This window comes from Lepidochelys kempii, chromosome 2 (assembly GCF_965140285.1).
Source record: "Lepidochelys kempii isolate rLepKem1 chromosome 2, rLepKem1.hap1, whole genome shotgun sequence".
NCBI lineage: Eukaryota > Metazoa > Chordata > Testudines > Cheloniidae > Lepidochelys > Lepidochelys kempii.
Window position 1 is genome coordinate 190,478,439 of NC_136381.1, and position 21,699 is coordinate 190,500,137.

Genomic DNA, 21,699 nt, shown 5'->3' on the forward strand with positions numbered 1-21,699 from the left:
CATTTGCTTTATGACAGGGCTTGACTTTGGCTCATATCATTGCCTGCCTTTGTAACTGTGGTTCAGGCCTCAGGTCTTGCACCAGGCCCTGTGCTCCAGGTCTCTCTCTCTCTCTCTCTCTCTCTCTCTCTCTCTCCTACACTCCTAGGCGTAGGGTGGTGTGGGGAGAAGAGCTCTTTCTTACCTTTTTGAGACTCTTGGCTTCTCAGGTCTTCCCTTGCAGCCTACCCCTCTCCTCTCTTCCTATCTCTCTTTTAGCTGTCCTCAGCTGATGAGATGAGCCACCTGGTTAATTGGTTAATCATTTAGTCTTTAGCCAATTATTTCCCTAATTTGCCCCATGTAAGGATGCTTACTAAGTGGTGAGTCAGCCTAAGATTATTCACACTCTGTCACAGCCCCTTTAAAGAAAGTTAGCCCTTAAAGGTATAAGTAATTGAATGTTTTAATTACATGCATAAAACTGAATTCTAAATAATTTAATGTAACGCAATAGTCAAGGGGAAAGGATTATTTTAAAGAGATAGTCACTGGTTAATAGAATAGACCTGTTTGCTGCAATTCTGGTTAACAGAAGGTCGGTCATATCCCTCAACAGAAATGTGCACAATCTTTTATTCCCCTGTTTATCCAAACCCTCTTTTTCATGGCAATTTAAGAAGGCTTCCTGCCCTGTGATAAAAATAGGGTAGAAGCATAGCTGTACATTAACCTCCCCCTGCCATAAAGGTAGTTGATTATATTATGAAAAAAAACACTAACTTTTAAAATTCCTGGTAATTTTAGATCCTTTTATTCTTATTTTGTTGTAAAGCTGTTTTTGTCATCAATTCCCATGAATGAAAAGGGTCGAAGTAAAACAAGGCACATCAACCCCATGTAAATAACCAAGACACTCTCCTGTAGTTACCTTCCTCCCAGAGTTTTCCTTGTGGTCTTTGCATATAGGAACTGGTTCTTGAAAGAGGACATACCTCATTCTCTGCCCTCTTCGCACCATCTTCTGAATTATATTTCCTGAGGAAATCGCACTGACACTTTGTTCATTGGCCAACATCCAGAGAACAAACCCTTATTATATTGGATTCCATGTTGAAGTGGATGCTTATCGAACATCAGTATTTAGAATTTCTGTGGAGTCGGTAGCATTCACTGCACAGAGAATGAAAATGCCACAATGCCACACAGAAAAATGCTGCAATGCCACAAAAAAAATAGCTACTGGGACTGGTAACTGTACAGTTCTTAAGGGCAAACACCATAAAAAAACTGATTCATTCCAAAACATTTTAAGTTAAAAGGAGGATGAAACTTTTACTGGCTACATTTCTAATGCACTTTACAAACCAATGGAGATATCATGCTCTGCAGTGGATGGGGTGTATGTGGAGCTAACCCGTTCTAATTTATCACCATGAAGAGCTGGACATGGTTTGCAGAGGTAGATTGCAATGTCTTTTTGGAAAAAGGTATAAAGATATTTCCGAAATTTTTCACCAGCGAAGGCATAGATCAGGGGGTTGACACAACAGTGGAACATTGCAATCGCTTCTGTCACTTGGATTGCTAGCTCCAACTGACTGCTGCTCTTACAGTTATTTAGGGAAAATGAATCTTGAAAAGTGAACAGGAGAACAATGATGTTGTATGGTGCCCAGAAGAGAAAATAAACAATCATTAGGATAAAAATAAGCCTGACTGCCTTGTGTTTTTTCTCATTCCTACGTCTCAGTAATATTTTTATAATTTCTATGTAGCAGAAGATCATAATGACAAATGGAATGACAAGTCCCAGGATGTTCATCTTTAAAATCAGGAATTGCTTCCATTCTTTTTCATAATTTGATGGATAATGAGAGCTGCAAGTCCAGTGAGGACCTTCCTTTTGAACACTATGAAATATTAACCCTGGAAGAGAGGCTAATATTGCAACACCCCAAACGACAACACTTGTGAGGATGCCATAGGTAACTGTCCTAGCTTTTAAAGCAAACACTGCATGGACAATGGCCAGATATCTATCTATTGTCAAAAGTATTATGAAAAACATTCCACTGTAGAAGCCAGCATAATAGACCCCTGAAAGAATTTTACACATTGCATTTCCAAAATCCCACTCGTGTCCTGCGTAGTAAGCCCAAAATGGCAGGGAAAGAATAAAAAGCAAATCGGAAATTGCCAGATTCAGCAGATAGATGTCAGTCATGCTTCTCAGCCTCTTGTATTTTATCAGGATCAGGACAACTAGTGCATTGCCCACCAGGCCAAATATCAGCACCAAGGAGTACAGCGGGGGCAGAAACTGGGATGCAAATTGTTTGACGTCATTTGAACATGGTGCGGCATCATCCTGTTCATAGTAATACGTTGTTGTCTGTGTCTCCATCTCCGGTTCACTAGTAGAAGTGTTCATTTTGCCCTGGCCTAAGAATGAAGAAATGGATGATTATTTACAGAGTACTGTATAGAATCACAGTGAAACACAGGAATGAAATACATTGTATGGTATAATCATATGTTCATACAAGCCATTAAAATGTACTGTGCATGTTGATTTTCACTTCAGAATACCCTTTGCTCTAAGCAGGCAGGATAACAACTGCTGATGTTAAGATGTAAAAACAAAATTGCAGATCACGTTAACAAATAATATAGAATTAACTTACTCTTTAAACTTGCTAAATATTGTTTCCCACTTATACTATGTATGAGAAGTGTTTGTCTTCATTAAACCATGTGGCACCATAACACAGGTGAAAACTAATTGCTGACCGACTAATAGCAGAGGCAACTAGTTCAGAGCTGGGATGCTAGGAGGGGGGAGTAAGTGGTTTTCAGAAGTGTTAGAATGAACCAAAAAGAGACCAACAGAAAAGAAGAGAAAACAGTTAATATTTTTCAGCTTTCTGAACCACATTCAGATGTCACTAGCCCACATCAAAGCAATAAGCCATGAGTGTGTGCGCATTGGTAGGCTCTGGGTGCAGAACATCTAAGTAGCATTCCACAGGCAAAAATTTGCAAAATATTATTTGTTGAAAATTATTTGTCTACTTCTAATGCTTATTCTTTCAACAAGTTCTTAAATTTCTCACATAAAAGACTTCTCTGTACTTCCGTGTTCGGTTTCCATTGGTTCAGGAAAAAATAAGGGCCTGGCAGGGTCCATTTATCCCACTATGGCAATATAAAATGGCCTTAATATCAATGTACATTTATACCTAATTTTAGGGCACTTTATAGTACCAGAGTGGATTAAAGGGGCCCTTGTGTAAATGAAAATAAGGCCTATACTCTTTAGTTAAGAAAATTCTTCCTCTTTGTCTTTAAGGACTTATTTTCATTTATACCCAGGCCACTTTAAACTGCTATAGTCATGCAAAGGAGCCTTGAAGAAAGTGAGTATAAATATAATCTATTTTTTACTTTAAGGATCTTTTACATCATCAGAGCAATGTCAGGTGGCCTTTCTGTAAATGAGAATCAGGCTCTCTTTTTGTTCTTGTTTTTGTGATAATCTCCTTGTATACAACAAACAGCTGATTTACCTGTTAACTGGGAAAATGTGGAAAAAGGAAAGTGGACAACCAGAACCTATGCTGTGGGATGAAATGGCAAGTTTCACCTCTCTTGCAGTTCAGATCAAATCGAAACAATGAAAAATGTTTATATGTAGACTTTTAATGAAAACCGATCACTGTTCTCTACCATCCAAGGAATATTCATCATGTTGTGATCGGCTGCTAACCTGCAAGAGAATTCACAATATGTAAATTGATACTCAAACTCCTCCCTGAATGACATCTAATTATTTAAAGGAGTACTTGTGGCACCTTAGAGACTAACCAATTTATTTGAGCATAAGCTTTCGTGAAGTGGGCTGTAGCTCACGAAAGCTTATGCTCAAATAAATTGGTTGGTCTCTAAGGTGCCACAAGTCCTCCTTTTCTTTTTGCAAATACAGACTAACACGGCTGTTACTCTGAAACCCATCTAATTATTTAGAAACCATAATATTTTCTGTGCCATATTCTTGTATTTTAAATCTTTTGTTTAAAAAAATACTCTTACAATGTCCATTTTGAATGTATCCATAGTTAGAATTGATAATCTTGTTCTAATTACTGGATTCTGCTGACTAGATTAAAATGATCCAGTTGATTCAAGATTTTATTTCCTCTTATTGCAATGGCCTTTTGCCTGAACTCTAACATGTTATTTCTTCAGTATCAGAAATGTCTGTTCTCTGGGGTGTGAAAGTTGGTTGGAGTTAATGATTTAATAGATCTTTTCCATCAGTAACACCAGAGCTAGGTGTTTGCATTAGCAGCTGTTTGCAAATTATCTGTGAACAAGTTTTGCTATTTAAATATGCTTGTTATTGAAAAATTTTCAAAGGTTTTATACAAAATATTTCAGCCTATGGATTTCTCATGAATTATTCACTATGAGTATAGCTTTGAAGATTCATTATTTATAATTAAGTATTTGTACTGTGCAATTGATCACCTAAATCACATGATATTGTTTCCTCTCCTTGCTCAGATGATTGCAACTTTTATAAACAGGAGGGTTTGACTAATTCCTTTCCAGTGTGTACCGTGGTGTGGATGCATCTGCACGAGTTTCTGCGAACATTCTTGCAAACCAAATAACTCACACCAATGTTTACAGAAAACAAATTAAAAGGGTGCAAATACTGAGGAGTCTTTCATGGTTGAGCAAAGGCTACACACATTCTTGCCTTATAGCAGCACTCTTGGAAACTGTAGCGTTTTGAACAACTGTAATATATTTGTAAAAGGACAGACGTTTTGGGTGTGATGTTTGCCACCTCCTCTGCAATGACAGTTTCAGTGGAGGAGCAAAGCACACAAAACTCTTGGTGGTGATAGGTGATACTGCACAGATCTTTTGTTGTGTTTTTCCTGGCTAAGTTGGGATTCAGCTTTGTGACTGTACAGTGTTTCAGGAGGTGCTTTGCTGCCCAGTTCCCCAGTGACATTATGGCACCATCTGCGTGCATCAAGAGGAACTCTTCATTCAGTGCTTAATTCATGTCCCTCTCTCGCTGATGGTTAAATATTGTACAGCCTCTGGTTTGCTTGGCCTGTTTAACCAAAAATATATTACTTGCAGATAAATCCCACATTAAAAGAACATTAAGGCTGCAAAGTCTTGCACTGTAAAGTCAGGAAATGCCAGAATGAAGGTTGCCTGTTTGTTAATGCACTCAGAGCCCTAAGGTAGGTTTGTGACATACTGGGACACAATCCAGACTAATGAGTAGCTGTGTCACCTCACTCCTGCCTGCAACCTGGGATGCCCTTTTCAATACCTTGCTACTGTAGCCACTGAAACTGGACTGCTCACAAACAGCCACCAGCATGTAAGTCACTCAGAGGTATGTCTGTTTCTGCTGCAGCCAGTCAGCCACACCTTGGATCTTACCAGCTTTAAAGATTACCCCAGGCTGGCCCCAAAACACTCCCAGTCCCAGATTTCCCCCCAGAAATGTATGTCCTATACTGCCCAGTGCTCTCCAGTACAACTATATTGAGCCAATTATTCCTCTAAGGGAATAATATCCCAATTTATTACCTTAAATAGTTATCCAGACACGTCAATTTAAACACATTGGATTAGATAAAACAGTAAAACAAATGTATGAACTACAAAGAGAGAGATTTTAAGTGAGTACAAGTAATAAGGCATAAAACTCAGAAATGGTTACAAGAAAAATAAAGATAAAATGCTTACTGGTATCTACTTAAGAAACTATAATATACTTATCATTTAATATGTGGCTCCATGTTTTATTTATTGTGCACCATCCAAGCCCTGCAGTGAATACATAATTAATAATTTCCTAAGACTTTTTATGGTGCTCATCACTTGACAGTCTGAGTGCCTTGTAAACATCAGTAAGTTTATCTTCAAAACAGCCCTTTGAGGTAAAGGATATTATCCTCATTTTACAGAGGAGGAACTGAGACATAAAAAGATTAAGATAAAAAATGTCCACTAATTTTGTGTGCCGAATTTGAGATCTTTAGGGTTGATTTTTCAGACCATCTAGCTTTATGTAACACTTCAAAGCACAGTTCCCATTGACTTCAGTTGAAGTTGTGAGTGCTTAGCACTTCTACAGATCAGACCCTAGGGTCTCAAACTGGGTACCCAGAAAAAAAGGAACACACAATTAGTGACCTCTTGTGAAAAGTTTGGTTTATGTCACTTGTCAAGAGTCCCATAAGAACTCTGTGGCAGAACTGCCTGTAAGATATAATCAGAAGAACATTGTGAACATGCTTTTGTTCTCAATATGTCATTTCATTTCAGATGCTCCAGTGGTTCCTATTCTCATGATGCTTTACAACTGATGTTCATAATGTGAAATCCAGGATTGTTCTGTATGTAAGTCCAATGGACCCATTCAGGCTTCTTCATCCAGAGCTAGCCTACCATTCAAGAATAAGAAATCTGAGTTTTCATGAGTCTTAGTTCCTGAGCATGCTGATAAGATGAGTTTCCAGGGGCTCCATAACTGTGCTCACAGCTAAGTGGTTTTTGAGGGCCCTTTATGACTAAATTTGCTAATAGGGTGAGTTTTCAGAGTGCCCTGTGCCTGAGCTTGCTAATAGGAGTTTTCAGGGTCCCCTATATCTGAATTTGCTGTCAAGGGAAAAGGGTAAATTTTGAAGGTTGTCTGAGGAAGGGATTCACTAGTAGTAGGTGCTTTTCAAATATTTGTGCCAAACACTGCTCAGTGGTCAAAAGTTATGGCATGCCCCTACCCCCCAAATTAGTATGCTCCAACATTTTCTTATCTATCTATTTTTTTTTAAAAGAATTCCTTTGCCCCTTTGGTTTTCCCCACAACCAGCTGCAGTGATAATGAGAATGCGGGACAATCACCTCAAATGTCTCACTCCTCAATCTGCATTCATGGATGGCTGATGAGTTTCAAAGGGTTGGATGAATCTGCAAACATTCACCAGACTGAGATAACAGGTGTGAATAAGTTTTGAGACCCCACCTTTGTAGCTGAGGGGCTTCTACTGCTTCCAAGTAGAAATGCAGGATTGCGTGATCCAGAGCACTGAATGGCACATTAAGAGACTTAAGGTTCTGAGCCGGAGCCTAGTGAAGTCAATAGGAGCCTGTCCATTAACTTCAGTGAACTATATACTTCCTCTAAATGAAGAGGGGATACTTCTCTTGTAGCTTTTTGTGCTAAACTCTACCATAATCCATAACTGTTTTCCCACAATTGCAGCAGAATCAGACTCTCTTCTTCTCAATATGTGAAGAGGCTAATAGATGGCAGTCTCATGTAGCTTTTCTCTTATGACCTACTGTAATATCCCACATAGCACAAAAATCTAACAGCAAACAAACCAACAAAAACTGACATATGAAATGTTCTGCTTTTAGACTGCTGGTGTCAAAATTTGTTGTATGCAGTGTTCTTGTAGCTAAGTTAGTCCAGGATATTAGAGTGACAGACCTGAAGAAGAGCTTTGGGTTAGCTCAAAAGCTTGTCTGTCTCACCAACAGAAGTTGGTCCAATAAAATATATTACCTCATCCATCTTGTATCAAAATTTAGTAGAAGTGTTCGCTAATTCAGAATCCAATTTTGTCTGTCTCAGCATTTTATTGTACTTTGTGTACAGTCACTCTTACTTTAAAGTTGTCTACAAAAGAGACTGTACTGAGGCATGCAGGATAACCAGAGCCTGCCAGCCATGAAAAGAGATAAACCATTGAGAAGTGAAGGAGAAGGGGGAAAGATCAAATACTTGGTAGAAAGTTCCATCCCCCAACACCAATCTTAAAATCTGGGTGGAAAATTTCACTATGTGAAGACCCTGTTTAGTAGGGATGATAATGTCCATCTCTGAGGGACGTTTTGTGTTTAGAGATAGCTCTGTTGTGAGAATGTGTGGGTGACAGTTCCCCTTCTCTGGATTATGTAACCTTCATATGGTGGAGATTCAGAGGGTAAGTTTTCTGAGGAAATTTTGACAAAAGCAGAGCTCTAGTAAAAAGATCCTTCTCATAAGAACATAAGAACGGCCATACTGGGTCAGACCAAAGGTCCATCTAGCCCAGTATTCTGTCTTCTGACAGTGGCCAATGCCAGGTGCCCCGGGGGAATGAACAGAACCAGTAATCATCAAGTGATCCATTCCCTGTCGCTCATTCCCAGCTTCTGGAAAACAGACCCTAGGGACACCACCCTTGCCCATCCTGGCTAATAGCCATTGATGGAGCTAACCTCCATGAATTTGTCTAGTTCTTTTTTGAACCCTGTTGTAGTCTTGGCCTTCACAACATCCTCTGGCAAAGAGTTCCACAGGTTGACTATACATTGTGTGAAGAAATACTTCCTTTTGTTTGTTTTAAACCTGCTGCCTATTAATTTCATTTGGTGACCCCTGTTTCTTGTGTTATGAGAAGGAGTAAATAACACTTCCTTATTTAATTTTTCCACACCACTTAAGATTTTATAGACCTCAATCATATCCCCTCTTAGTCATCTCTTTTCCAAGCTGAAAAGTTCCAGTCTTATTAATCTCTCCTCATACGGAAGCCGTTCCATACCCCTAATCATTTTTGTTTCCCTTTTCTCTCAAACACTATCTCCAAGGCTAAATCACAACTGCTTCTATCTTATGGGCAAATCAAGTGTGGGTGAGTAGACAAGCACATGCAATAAAGCAGTGGTTTTCAACCTGTGGTCCGCAGACTATGTCTAAGATTTTCCTCCATTTGAAATTTTTAGGGGTCCGCAAATGAAAAAAGGTTGAAAACCTCTGCGATAAAGTATCAACTTTTTGCAATTAGTATAAAACTAGAAATGTATTCTCTAAAAGACCAGCAGGAAATTCATTCCTCTCATCCACACAGAGATTCCTAGTTAAGAATGATTCCAAGGAGTAGGATCTTCTATACAATTTGCAAAGGAAATCACTATTTGCATGTATTTTTTAAGAAATTGAGTCTAATAATTATTTCTGCTTGTGTATATTCAGAGCAGAAGAGTGTTCAGCTCTTGAAAAGAGGTCTGTCTGCTTCTCACTTAACAGTAACCCAGGGATATTTTAGGCATCTTTAGGAAATGCTGCCTGCAGAATGATCCCCAAAGAAACCCACATTTCGCACAGTAGGTTCCCATAGGCTTTTTGGGGGATGGTTCTACAGAGGACAGCTATCTTCTTGGCTTCTTCCCCTCCTGCTCTCCACCCACCTGCTGAAACTGGGGAAGCTTGCAGGGTACTTTTTGCTGTGGGAGTAAAGTGTGGATTATGTTGTTGTTGTTCCTCTTCCCAAAGACCTTCCATACATACAGGCCAGTTTTGCTGGGTATTGTTGCAGTTTCTGGCCTGTCTGTGCACATGGTGGGTAGCTAGATGGTTTAGAATTCAATTTAATTAAAGCTTCAGACTTTAGCCCTGGTCTACACTATGAGTTTAGGTCGAATTTAGCAGCATTAGATCGATTTAACCCTGCACCTGTCCACACGACGAAGCCATTTTTGTCAACTTAAAGGGCTCTTAAAATCGATTTCTGTACTCCTCCCCGATGAGGGGATTAGCACCGAAATTGACATCGCCAGGTCGAATTTGGGGTAGTGTGGATGCAACAGTATTGGCCTTGGGGAGCTATCCCAGAGTGCTCCATTGTGACCGCTTTGGACAGCACTTTCAACTCAGATGCACTAGCCAGGTACACAGGAAAAGCACTGGGAACTTTTGAATTTCATTTCCTGTTTGGCCAGCGTGGCGAGGTCATCAGCAGAGGTGACCATGCAGAGCTCATCAGCACAGGTGACCATGCAGTCCCAGAATCGCAAAAGAGTTCCAGCATGGACCAAACGGGAGGTATTGGATCTGATCGCTGTATGGGGAGACGAATCTGTGCAATCAGAACTCTGTTCCAAAAGATGAAATGCCAAAATATTTGAAAAAATCTCCAAGGGCATGAAGGACAGAGGCTATAACAGGTACCCGCAGCAGTGCCATGTGAAACTTAAGGAGCTCAGGCAAGCCTACCAAAAATCCAAAGAGGCAAACAGCTGCTCCGGGTCAGACCCCCAGACATGCCACTTCTATGATGAGCTGCATGCCATTCTAGGTGGTGCCCCTACCACTACCCCACCCCTGTACATGGACTCCTGCAAGGGGAGAGTCGCACGCAACGGGGATGAGGACTTTGGGGAAGAGGAAGATGATGATGAGGAGGAGGATGAAACTGTTCTTCCCAACAGCCAGGAACTGTTTATCACCCTGGAGCCAATACCCTCCCAGCGCTCCCAAGGTGGGCTCCCAGACCTTGAAGGCAGAGACGGTACCTCTGGTGAGTGTACCTTTGTAAATATAACACATGGTTTAAAAGCAAGCATGTTTAATGATTAATTTGCCCTGAAGACTTGGGATGCATTTGTGGCCAGTACAGCTACTGAAAAAGTCTGTTAACGTGTCTGGGGATGGAGCGGAAATCCTCCAGGGACATCTCAGTGAAGCTCTCCTGGATGTACTCCCAAAGCCTTTGCAAAAGGTTTCTGGGGAAGACAGCCTTATTCTATCTTCCATGGTAGGACACTTTACTACGCCAGGCCAGTAGCACATAGTCTGGAATCATTGCATAACAAAGCATGGCAGCATATGGTCCCAGTGTTTGCTGGCATTCAAGCAACATCCATTCTTTATCTCTCTGTGTTATCCTCAGGAAAGTGATATCATTCATGGTCACCTGGTTGAAATAGGGACATTTTATTAAGGGGACAATCAGAGATGGCCATTCCTGCTGGGCTGTTTGCCTGTGGCTGAAAAGAAATCATGCCCACTGTTAGCCATGTGGTGGGGGGAGGGGTGAAGCGATCATCCCAGAGAATTGGTGCTGGGAGGGACCTTGTACCGAAAGCATATGTGCTATGTAATGTTAACAGCTTGGTTCACCGTGAAAGAGTCTACCCATTGTTCTCTAAAATGTGTCTTTTTAAATACTACTCTCCCTTTTTTTCCTCCCATAGCTTCAAATGTTTCAATGCTCCCCCATCATCTCCATCCCAGAGGCTAGCACAGATAAGAAGGTGAAAAAAATGCACTTGTGATTAAATGTTCTCTGAGCTCATGAAGTCCTCCCGCACTGAAAGAGCTAAGCAGAATGTGTGGAGGCAAGCAATGTCAGAGTCCAGGAAAGCACAAAATGAATGCAAGGACAGGAGGGACGCATGTGAGGAGAGGTGGCGGGAGCAACAGGAGAGGTGGTGGCAGCATGATGAGAGGAGGCAGGATGCAATGCTGAGGCTACTGGAGGATCAAACGGATATGCTCCGGCATATGGTTGACCTGCAGGAAAGGCAGCAGGAGCACAGACCGCCACTGCAGCCCCTGTGTAACCAACTGCCCTCCTCCCCAAGTTCCATATCCTCCTCACCCAGACACCCAAGAATGTGGGGGGGGGCCCTCCAGGCACCGAACCACTCCACCCCCTGGCATTCAAGAAGTTTTGAAGTGCAGTGTGGCCTTATCCTTCCCTTCTCTCCTCCTCTACTACCCCACACAGTGCATCCCTCCTCCCCCACCCCTTCTGGGCTACCTTGGCAGTTATCCCCCTATTTGTGTGAGAAATTAATAAAGAATGCATGAATTTGAAACAACAATGACTTTATTGCCTCTGCAAGCGGTGATCAAAGGCAGGAGGGGAGGGCGGTTGGCTTACAAGGAAGTAGAGTGAACCAAGGGGGCAGGTTTTCATCAAGGAGAAACAAACAGAACTGTCACACTGTAGCCTGGCCAGTCATGAAACTGGTTTTCAAAGCTTCTCTGATGTGCAGCATGCCCTACTGTGCTCTTCTAACCACCCTGGTGTCTGGCTGCGCGTAATCAGCAGCCAGGTGATTTGCCTCAACCTCCCACCTTGCCATAAATGTCTCCCCCTTACTCTCACAGATATTGTGGAGCGCACAGCAAGCAGTAATAATAATGGGAATATTGGTTTCACTGAGGTCTAACCGAGTCAGTAAACTGCACCAGCGTGCTTTTAAACGTCCAAATGCACATTCTACCACCATTCTGCACTTGCTCAGCCTGTAGTTGAACAGCTCCTGACTACTGTCCAGGCTGCCTGAGTATGGCTTCATGAGCCATGGCATTAAGGGGTAGGCTGGGTCCCCAAGGATAACTATAGGCATTCCAACATCCCCAACGGTTATTTTCTGGTCTGGAAAGTAAGTCCCTTCCTGTAGCTGTTCAAACAGACCAGAGTTCCTGAAGATGCGAGCATCATGTACCTTCCCCAGCCATCCCACGTTGATGTTGGTGAAACGTCCCTTGTGATCCACCAGTGCTTGCAGCACCATTGAAAAGTACCCCTTTCGGTTTATGTACTGGCTGCCAAGGTGGTCCAGTCCCAAGATAGGGATATGCGTTCAGTCTATTGCCCCACCACAGTTAGGGAACCCCATTGCAGCAAACCCATCCTCTATGACCTGCACATTTCCCAGAGTCACTACCCTTGATAGCAGCACCTCAGTGATTGCGTTGGCTACTTGGATCACAGCAGCCCCCACAGTAGATTTGCCCGCTCTAAATTGATTCCCGACTGACCGGTAGCTGTCTGGCATTGCAAGCTTCCAGAGAGCTATCGCCACTCGCTTGTGAACTGTGAGGGCTGCTCTTATCTTGGTATTCCTGCACTTCAGGGCAGGGGAAAGCAAGTCACAAAGTTCCATGAAAGTGCCCTTACGCATGCGAAAGTTTTGCAGCCACTGGGAATTGTCCCAGACCTGCAACACTATGGGGTCCCACCAGTCTGTGCTTGTTTGCTGAGCCCAGAATTGGCATTCCATGGCATGAGCCTGCCCCATTGCCACCAGGATGTCCAAATTGCCGGGGCCCGTACTTTGAGAGAAGTCTGTGTCCATGTCCTCATCACTCTCGTCACTATGCTGCTGTCGCCTCCTCACCTGCTTTTGCAGGTTCTGGTTCTGCACATACTGCAGGATAATGAATGAGGTGTTTACAATGCTCATAACTGCCGTGGTGATCTGAGTGGGCTCCATGCTTGCTGTAGTATGCATCTGCAGGAGAGCAGAGTTGCAGCGGAAGCGGTGGCTGACAACGGATGCCATGAGAATAGATATTTATAGAGAATGACAAGAGGACCTGAGAGGTGGATTCATGACAGCAGGAGAGCAGAGTGGCAGCGGAAGCAGTGGTTCAATGACGATGGTTAGCAGTCCTACTGCACCATCTGCTAAAAGCAGTATGGCGGCCGCACGGAAAAAAGGCGCAAAATGATTGTCTGCCATTGCTTTCACGGAGGGAGGGGCGACTGACGACATATACCCAAAACAACCCGCAACTATGTTTTTGCCCCATCATGCGTTGGGAGCTTAACCCAGAATTCCAATGGGCAGCAGAGAGTGTGGGAACTGTGGGATCGCTACGCACAGTGCAACACTCCAAAAGTCGATGCTTGCCTCGGTACTGTGGACGCACTCCACCGATCTAATGCGCTTAGTGGGGACACACACAATCGACTGCATAAAATCACTTCCTAAAAAAATCAACTTCTATAAATTTGACCTAATTTCATAGTGTAGACATACCCTTAGAGAAGGGGTGCTGTCACCAGCTCTTACCCCTTCAAGGCCTGGAAACATCCTTGCACTCAGCATTTTCAAAAGTTTCAGAAGCTACAACTCTGTAGTTTGGCTTTCACTGTGTCTACTTCCAATTGATTTGTCATCTTGTCATGTGGAATTCATTAACAAAAATACTCTTTCAGCATCTTCTTCGCTACATGAAATAGAAAGTATGTAAGAACCTAGGGTTTTTTTCTCAAATTCTTGAAGTTTCTGCTTCTAGTTGGGTTTGTCATCTTGAAAATCAAAGTATTTCTCTTCAGTACTTGTGCAGTCTAGAAACTCAGGAGACAAAATGACTTTAGATTGTACAAAATTCTTCACATAACTCATCCATGTCAGTAACTTTATCAGTTTTGCATGCTTCAGCTTCAGCAAATTTTTCAAAGGAACACTTTTGCCAATAAGGCAGTTTCTTGTGCACATTGTTTTCACTGAGGTTATATCTGTTTTGTAAATAATTTTGAGCTAGCTGATAAAAAAAAGCAGAACCCCTGTTTCTCACTTCCTTCATTCACTTTCACTGAGTTTCTTTAGTTTGAAAGTCACAACATAACACAAATGTTTTCATTTATTCTGCATTCTAGTTTCTTGTCTACACTAGATATCAATTTGAACAATGACGTTACTGTGAATGAGTTTGACTTCAGAGCTTTAGTAGTGTCTGTGAATATTTTTAGAGCACGGCTCAAGAAGAAACAGTACAGTTCAGCAATTTCATTCCAAAACTATCCCATATTACTCTAGGACATTCATCTGTCTCCAAAGATAGAAAGTGACTTGTAAGCTCTTTCCAACACATTGCTACTGAGTTAATAGCAAGTACAAGTGACAGCCAACGTGTGACTACATGACATAGAATTTTACTGTGTTCTACCCCAGCAAATTCACAAAACTCTTTAAGCTGATGAATTCTTAGTGAGTGAATGCTAAAATGGCTGTAAACTTTTAAAACTAGGTTTTGTACATCAATGTTGAGTTTGGTTACTGCACATCTTGTGCTGTTGTGTGTGAAGACCTAAACAATGGACAGCAAGAAGATCATGGTTTTTCTCTTTCTATTTTTGTAAAACACTGTTAAATATAGAAAAATTAACACTTGTGCTGTCTGTTTGGTATAGCATGGTATGGTGCTGTATGACTAGCAGATATTTCCCAAGTTGTTCATTTGGAGAAGCAAGAGGGGCTCAGAATTGCAGCTCTGACTGACTCAGTTATGTCATCACAGCTCATTGCTCAAGGAGCATGCTACGTTTGAAACTAAGTTGATTTAAATCTCCAAAGGTGGTTTGTTCAAAACCTCCTCACAGGAGTCAGTGAGAGTGAATGCTGCAAAACTACAAGAGAACGAGCCATATCAGAGGGTGGAGTTTCCCTCATCAGCAGTGCTAGCTCACAGAACAAAAACACACACCCAAGTTTTCCTTCCCTTTTCAGGGTCCAAATACAAGGCTTTCCCTTGCCAATGGATAAACAGGTAAAAAAAGTGGAGGCCCCCCCCTTTAACAGGCTATGGTGTTCTTTGATTTAAGCTGCAATGTTCACATGACTGGTGATTTGGATGAGGTCTAGTGGTGGGGGAAGAATTTACCTTTAGCAACTCTTAATCGTTATTGTGGTTAAGTCTGTCAAGGGTAGCTAGAGCTTTGCACAGATGCAGTTTCAGATGCAGTTTGTGTAAGCCCCAAATCTAAATGAAATCAAATACTGAGCCACCCTCTTCGCAGGCATTGGAAGGGAGTTGCTGATTGGTTCCTCCCAGCAGGCATGGCTCAATATCTCTGCCCTGGATTTAACGGAGTAACTCTCTGGGCAGAAGGAACACTGAGACTCTCCGCAGGGAAACCCCTAGTACCTCAGTCCTGACCTGCAGCATGTCCTGCTGTTCTACTCCTGGGTTCCCTTACAGCTCTGCCACTGCCCATTAATCCTGACCTGCAGCTCGTACTGCTACTCCAAAACTGTACCTCTCCTGAAGAGCAGTTGTGCCAGCCAACCTTGGAGAGAAAGCAAGGGTTCACCAGCCAACCTTGGAGAGAAAGCAAGGGTTCACCCTTCTCTTGCTCTATTTGAGTTATCAACTAAGTCACACACTTTGTATCTTATGTAGGCCAAGCATGTTCACCCACTAAGGGCTCCACACATCACTCCATTCACCACCCTGAAATTCCTCGTGTGCCACCCTCCCATCCCCAGGGCTGACTGTAAGTGTTTTGTTGCTCAGGGAGATAAATGTTTTCAGTGCCTCTACACAAGGCACACATGCAGTCATACAAATCTTGTTTATTTGGCACCTCCAAATGTTGGTGCCCAGGATGGCTGCCTTGACCATCTACCCCTAAAGCTGGCCCTGCCCATCCCCCTCTATTTCCAGGACTCCCTACAGCTCCCCAAATTTCCCTCTGCCAAGGGTTCTATGTGCCCCCCTTCTCCCTTCCCTCTCTTTCACACCTTCCCACCCACCAGGGGTTCTGTGTGCCATGCCACCTTCCCACAGACAAGGTCCTTCAATCCCCCCATCAGGGGTTCTGTGCCCCCAATCTTCCCTTTTTCAAATACCCCCTTCACTCCCATGCTACAGGCCCTGTCTGCCCCCCATTCTCATCCTTAAAGCCAATGCTAGGGGATTATGGGACTCCTTCCCCTCCCATACCAGGGACTATGTGCACTCCCCTATTTCCCTCTCCCTCCACTCCATTATTTGTCTTCTTTTTGTCTGTGAGAGGACAAGTAGAGATGAGATATTGTTTTATTCAGAAAGTGTTAATGGGTGTCCACCAACCAGTTGTTTGGTCTACAGCCAGTTGCAGAAGTGCTTGAAGCCATGGATCTGCTAAACAGCAGGGGTTCCATGTGTCCCTCATTCCCCCCCCCCCCAGCCCTTTCAGTTTTCTGATTTTCCCAAAAACCAACAGAGAGCTCTGACCATTGATGCCTAGAACATTCCCTGAAATTTTGCAAGTGATCAGATGTGGAGCTCAAAAGTTATAGTGTTACAGACAGAATGCTTTTAAGTTGAGTATAATGCCAATAAAACCCAAGGAAATGGAGTAAGTGTGAACTACATTCTGTTCAGAAATTATTACTCCATTTTCTAAGGTATAATCCAAGCCCAAAGGCAAGTCTTCCCCTTCCTAGAATTTAATAAACACAACACAGTCTTTTCTAGAGGTCAATCTTCCTTTGGATAATACTGGCCTCTTCCTTCCTATACATGACAGCTGAGCCCTGAACACTGAGACCCAGCTGCATCTGCTCTCAAATCACTTACCTCTTGCCAGTATGGTTCCATATCCCTAAAGATTTGTCAGGAAAATGATAGGTTTGGCCCTACCTGGATGAAACCTGGCTTTGCTCTCTGGGGACTTCCAAGACCCAGATGCTTTATATTCCTCACTAAAAGCAAAATGACATTCTTGCAAAAATTGCAAGTTCCTGAGCCTTTTTTTGCTGCTAAATACAAATAGTTGATTTAAAGGATCACAATCAAAAGATCATGTTTGTCCTTACATTGTAGCTTCCCATTTAAAAAAGTGGAACATTAACTATCAGTATAGCAAGACCACACAATATTTATTCCACACACAGACAAGATGCTAGCTGTAACCGACCTTCCAAAAATGCATTGTTTTGGTATCAACGTGTCCTATATTCTCAACATATTCAGAAAAACACATGTATAATACTTTTTTCCCTGTAGCAGAGGTGCCCGTGAAAGCATTGTACAAACATTGATGAATTAAGCTTCACAATACAGTGGAACCTCAGAGTTACAAACACATCGGGAATGGAGGTTGTTCGTAATTCTGAACAAAACGTTACAGTTGTTCTTTCAAAAATTTACATCTGAACATTGACTTAATACAGCTTTGAAACTTTACTATGCAGAAGAAAAATGGTGCTTTTAATCATCTTAATTTAAATGCAACAAGTACAGAAACAGTTTCCTTACCTTGTCAAATCTTTTTTTTAAAACTTTCCCTTTTTTAGTAGTTTATGTTTAACACAGAACTGTACTGTGTTATTTGCTGCTTTTTTGTCTCTGCTGCTGCTTGATTGTGTACTTCCAGTTCCAAATGAGGTGCGTGGTTGACCAGTCAGCTCGTAACTCTGGTGTTCGTAACTCTGAGGTTCTACCGTAGCACAGTGAGTAAGACAAACCAGGGCACAAAGAGATGAAGTGAATTCCTCAAGGTCACCAAGCAAGTCTGTGACAGAGGTGGTAATAGGACTCAGCACTCCAGAGGCCAGTCCTGTGCTTTAATTACTTGGCTCTACTTCCTCCCATATGACTGATTCAAAGAAAATCAGATTGAGCAATTCAAACAGGCTAGAGAATTTAACAGCTCCTGCAGTCACAACCCTTTCAGAGTGGGATGATATATATAAAAAGTGGGATAATGCTCAATACCAGAGATTTGCTATCCTGGGGTTCACAGCCAGATGTCAGAGGGTCATGACCACCCTGCCCTTCCTATTTTGCTAAATGGGGAAGGTGGGTCTCAGTACCAAAAAGGAGGCAAACCACTGCTCTATCCTATATAACTACAACTGATAATTTACAATGGAATTGCACATGATAATGAAAGCAGGGCTTACACCAAGTGTTTGTACTGCAAGTTCCAGTGCAGTTTTTCTGGACCACTCCTGCCACAGATTTTAATTCTCTCTAAGCAGTAGAAAGCCTCTTTACATGTGGTGATAAGATGTTAAATGGTACAGCTTCAGCATAGTGCAATAGGAGTTGCAAGCTCAGCTCATGGCATGCAATAAAACTGACACCCTCTAGATCAGCTATGAAGGGTTTTATGTTTAATGTGCTCGTGTTCTTAGATAAAGCCATCTTCAAATCAAAGTTTTCCAGAAACTGTTTCAAAACCAAAATCCGGAGTTGTTTTTAATATAATGTTTGTCAGAGATTTTTCAACAAGACTGCTCCTGTTTGTCCTGATAGCTTTGGTCAGCATCTCATTCCACTGCATTCCCAACTAGCTCAATCCCTATCTTGTTTCCTACCCAGTTTCCTGCTCAAATGGTTCTGAAAGACTGCATCCCTTGCTTCATTACACCATCATTCATGTTAATTCTTAATCATTTACTATACCTTTTCATACATGAGGGAGAGAGAGAAAGAAAAAGAGAGAGAGAGAGAGAGAGAGAGAGAGAGAGAGAGAGAGAGAGAGAGAAGATAGTCACTGATTTACCAAGCTTCTTATGGAAGATAACTGTGTCTCTGTTTTTGTGACCAGTAGGGTGATTAACCCTGTCTACTTCTTCAGAAACTAGGAAACATGGAGCTTCCTGTGTCAAGAGAACTCTGCTGCATCTCAGATGTTTTGTAAGCATTATTACAATAAGTGAAGGAGCAGTTCTTCTTTTCTAAAAATGGACCTTCAACAACCAGTTCCATCTAGAACTTAATGGAGACCTTACAGTGCTGAATTTTGAGAGTGCATCCTGCAGATACACTAGCCCAGATACTGTGCCACGACTGGATTGTGAACAGTCAGACTTAGTAGACAGAGCATGAGTCAGGTCAAGTTGGGTACCAGAGGGTCAGATACCGAGACAGGCCAGAGGACAAACCAAGAGTCAGGTATCAGGAGGCAGGCAGGGTCAGAAGCCAGAGTCTGGGATCTTTCACACAGAGGGTCTGATGCAAGGCAGTCTGCACTGTTGCTCAGACAACTCTCTATCATGGCTTCCTGGCTTATGAACCAGTGCCAGCCAATCAGTGGGCTGCAAGAAGCTGCCACTCAGGTCCAGCTGAGCATTACTTCCTGCTGGGCCCAGCCTCACAGGGTCCTCCCACGGGAGCCTAGCTTAAGTCTTTTGAGGTGATGTTGAGATGTCAGTGGCCCATGGTCCCCAGTTCTAGTCCTGTAGGTTCTTATATCAACTTCTCCTTCAGGTCCCTCTTTGGGGTGGTGCAAGTCCAGGCGTGTCTGGGTGAGCCTTGTGAAATTCCTCCACCAGGTCAGGGGTGTGAATATGTAAGGCAGGCTCCCATGCATGCTTTTCAGGGCTATAAACTTCCCAGTCCATCAGATAATACAGGTGGCCATGTACCCATCAGGATTTGAGGGTGACATGCACTTTATATTCCTTTTAATGGCCCTGGATTTCAACTGGTGGAGGTGGTCATGTGGTTCAGTCAGGGAAGGGGTTCTCTGTGTAAGGCTTCAGAAGGGAAACATGGAAAACTCTGTATTTTGAGAGATGGGGGAAGCTTGAGTTTCAATGTAATCGAGTTATTCTGCCGGCATATTGGGAAGAATCCCAGGAACTCATGGTCCAATTTGCAGCATGGTTTCTTGGTCTGTAGGTGTTTGGCAGAGAACCATACCTACTGTAAATACTGGAGCTTCTTTTCACCAACAGTTCACATGCCTCTTGTAGGCCTTCTTAGCCTCTAAGTGGTTCTTGAGTTCTTACTGAACCAGAGCCAATCAGTGATGGTGGGGTCTTAGGAGGCCATTGGTAATGCTGGTTGAAAACAGGGGTGGAAGCTGTAATTAGCAAAGAAGGGGTTCCTACCTGTAGAGGCATGGTTGGAGTTATTGTAGGAAAACTCTGAGTGTAGCAGAAGCATGGACCAGTTGTCTTGATGATAATTTATAAAGCATCTCAAGTACTGTTCCAATACTTGGTTCACTCATTCTGTTTGTCCATATGTTTGGGGGTGGTATGCAGTGGAGGTGAATATCCAGATGTCCAGTAGACTGAATGCTTCACACCAGAAGTGAGAGATGAATTGTGGGCTTCACTTGGAAACTATGTGGTCTGGGAGTCCCTGGAGCTGGATCATGTTGTGCAGTAGCAGTTGGGCAGTAGTCTCGGCAGAAGGGAGCTGGTTGCAGGGGATGAAGCAGGCCATTTTGATCAGGCAGTCCACAACTGGCAAGACTAGGGTGTAGCCATAAGACGGTGGGAGCTCCACAATAAATTCTAGGCTAATAGCAGACCAAGGCCTAGTCAAAGTCTCCAGGGTACTAAGATGCCAAGGGGTCTGGTTCAGGGTGTCAGTATGGACACATCACTCACAGGAATCCACGTATGCTTGGACCTCAGCCCACATGCAGGGCCACCAGAAATAACTGGCAACCATTCAGGGGGTCTTCTGGCAGACAAAGTGCCCTGCCAATGGAGCACCATAATACAACCATAGCATCTCCAGTCAGGGGTGCTTGGGGGCACATATATGTGCTCAAAGTACGTTACACCATCCCACACGAAACAAAGGGGCTGTATCCCTAGGGCAAGTGGGTCTTCCTTTGAGGCAGACTGGAAGAGGGAGAGCAGGTCTCGCTGGATTGTGGCACTGGCAAAGTTACCAGGCTTGAGGAGGTAGGGGTCTCAGAAGCTGGTTCTTCAATTCCCTGGTGGTATTTCCCCTTCCACAATAGAGAATCGGCTTTCCCATTTTGCGTTCCTGAGTTGTAGGTAATCATGAATTCGAACCAAGAAAATAAAAAGACTTACCTTAGCTACCTCTAGTTCAATGCTCAGGCCTTGCAGAAATACCCGAGGTTCTTATGATCGGTGAAGACCAGTACTGGGTGTCGAGCCCCCTCCAGGCGATGATGCCATTCTTTAAATGCAGTTTTTATGGCAAGCAGCTCCTTGTCCAGTATATCATGGTTTATCTCCATGGGGGTAAGCTTCCAGGAATAAAATGCACATGGGTGAAGAACTGACTGGGGTCTGAGTTACTGTGAGAGTACTGCTCCTAGGACCACAGTGGGCATATCTGCTTCCACTATAAATGGATGATTTGGGTCAGGGTGTGCCAGGATCAGTTCTGTGGTGAAGGTGGCCCCTAGCTGGTCAAAAGCGAGCTGGTCTTTGTATGACCAAGCAAATCAGATGGCTTTGTGCAGGAGGGAATTCAGCGGGGTTAGTAATTGAGAGAAGTTGGTGATTAACCTCCTATAAAAATTTGCAAAGGATGGACATGGGGTACAGTCTGTCACAAGACCTTAGCATAGAAGGCTAATGCGGGGACGTCAGACCACCCTTCCCTTCCTTCTTTCATTCAAG

General features: G+C 42.9%; 1 protein-coding gene across 2 annotated transcripts; it reads right to left on the reverse strand.

The window, feature by feature from the left end:
- Positions 1 to 1,230: 1,230 nt before the first annotated feature.
- Positions 1,231 to 17,895, reverse strand: LOC140906022 (C-C chemokine receptor type 5). 2 transcript variants are annotated; one of them, XM_073329519.2, is made up of 2 exons: positions 17,612 to 17,895; positions 1,231 to 2,424 (listed from the first exon to the last, which is right to left on the reverse strand). In XM_073329519.2, the coding sequence occupies exon 2, from the start codon at positions 2,411 to 2,413 to the stop codon at positions 1,340 to 1,342; it is 1,074 nt and encodes a 357-aa protein (XP_073185620.1). In that variant the 5' UTR covers positions 2,414 to 2,424; positions 17,612 to 17,895; the 3' UTR covers positions 1,231 to 1,339. The 2 variants fall into 2 exon arrangements, with proteins under 2 accessions (XP_073185620.1, XP_078707438.1); XM_078851312.1 differs by lacking the exon at positions 17,612 to 17,895 and adding an exon at positions 3,549 to 3,742.
- Between the last annotated feature and the right edge of the window lie 3,804 nt (positions 17,896 to 21,699).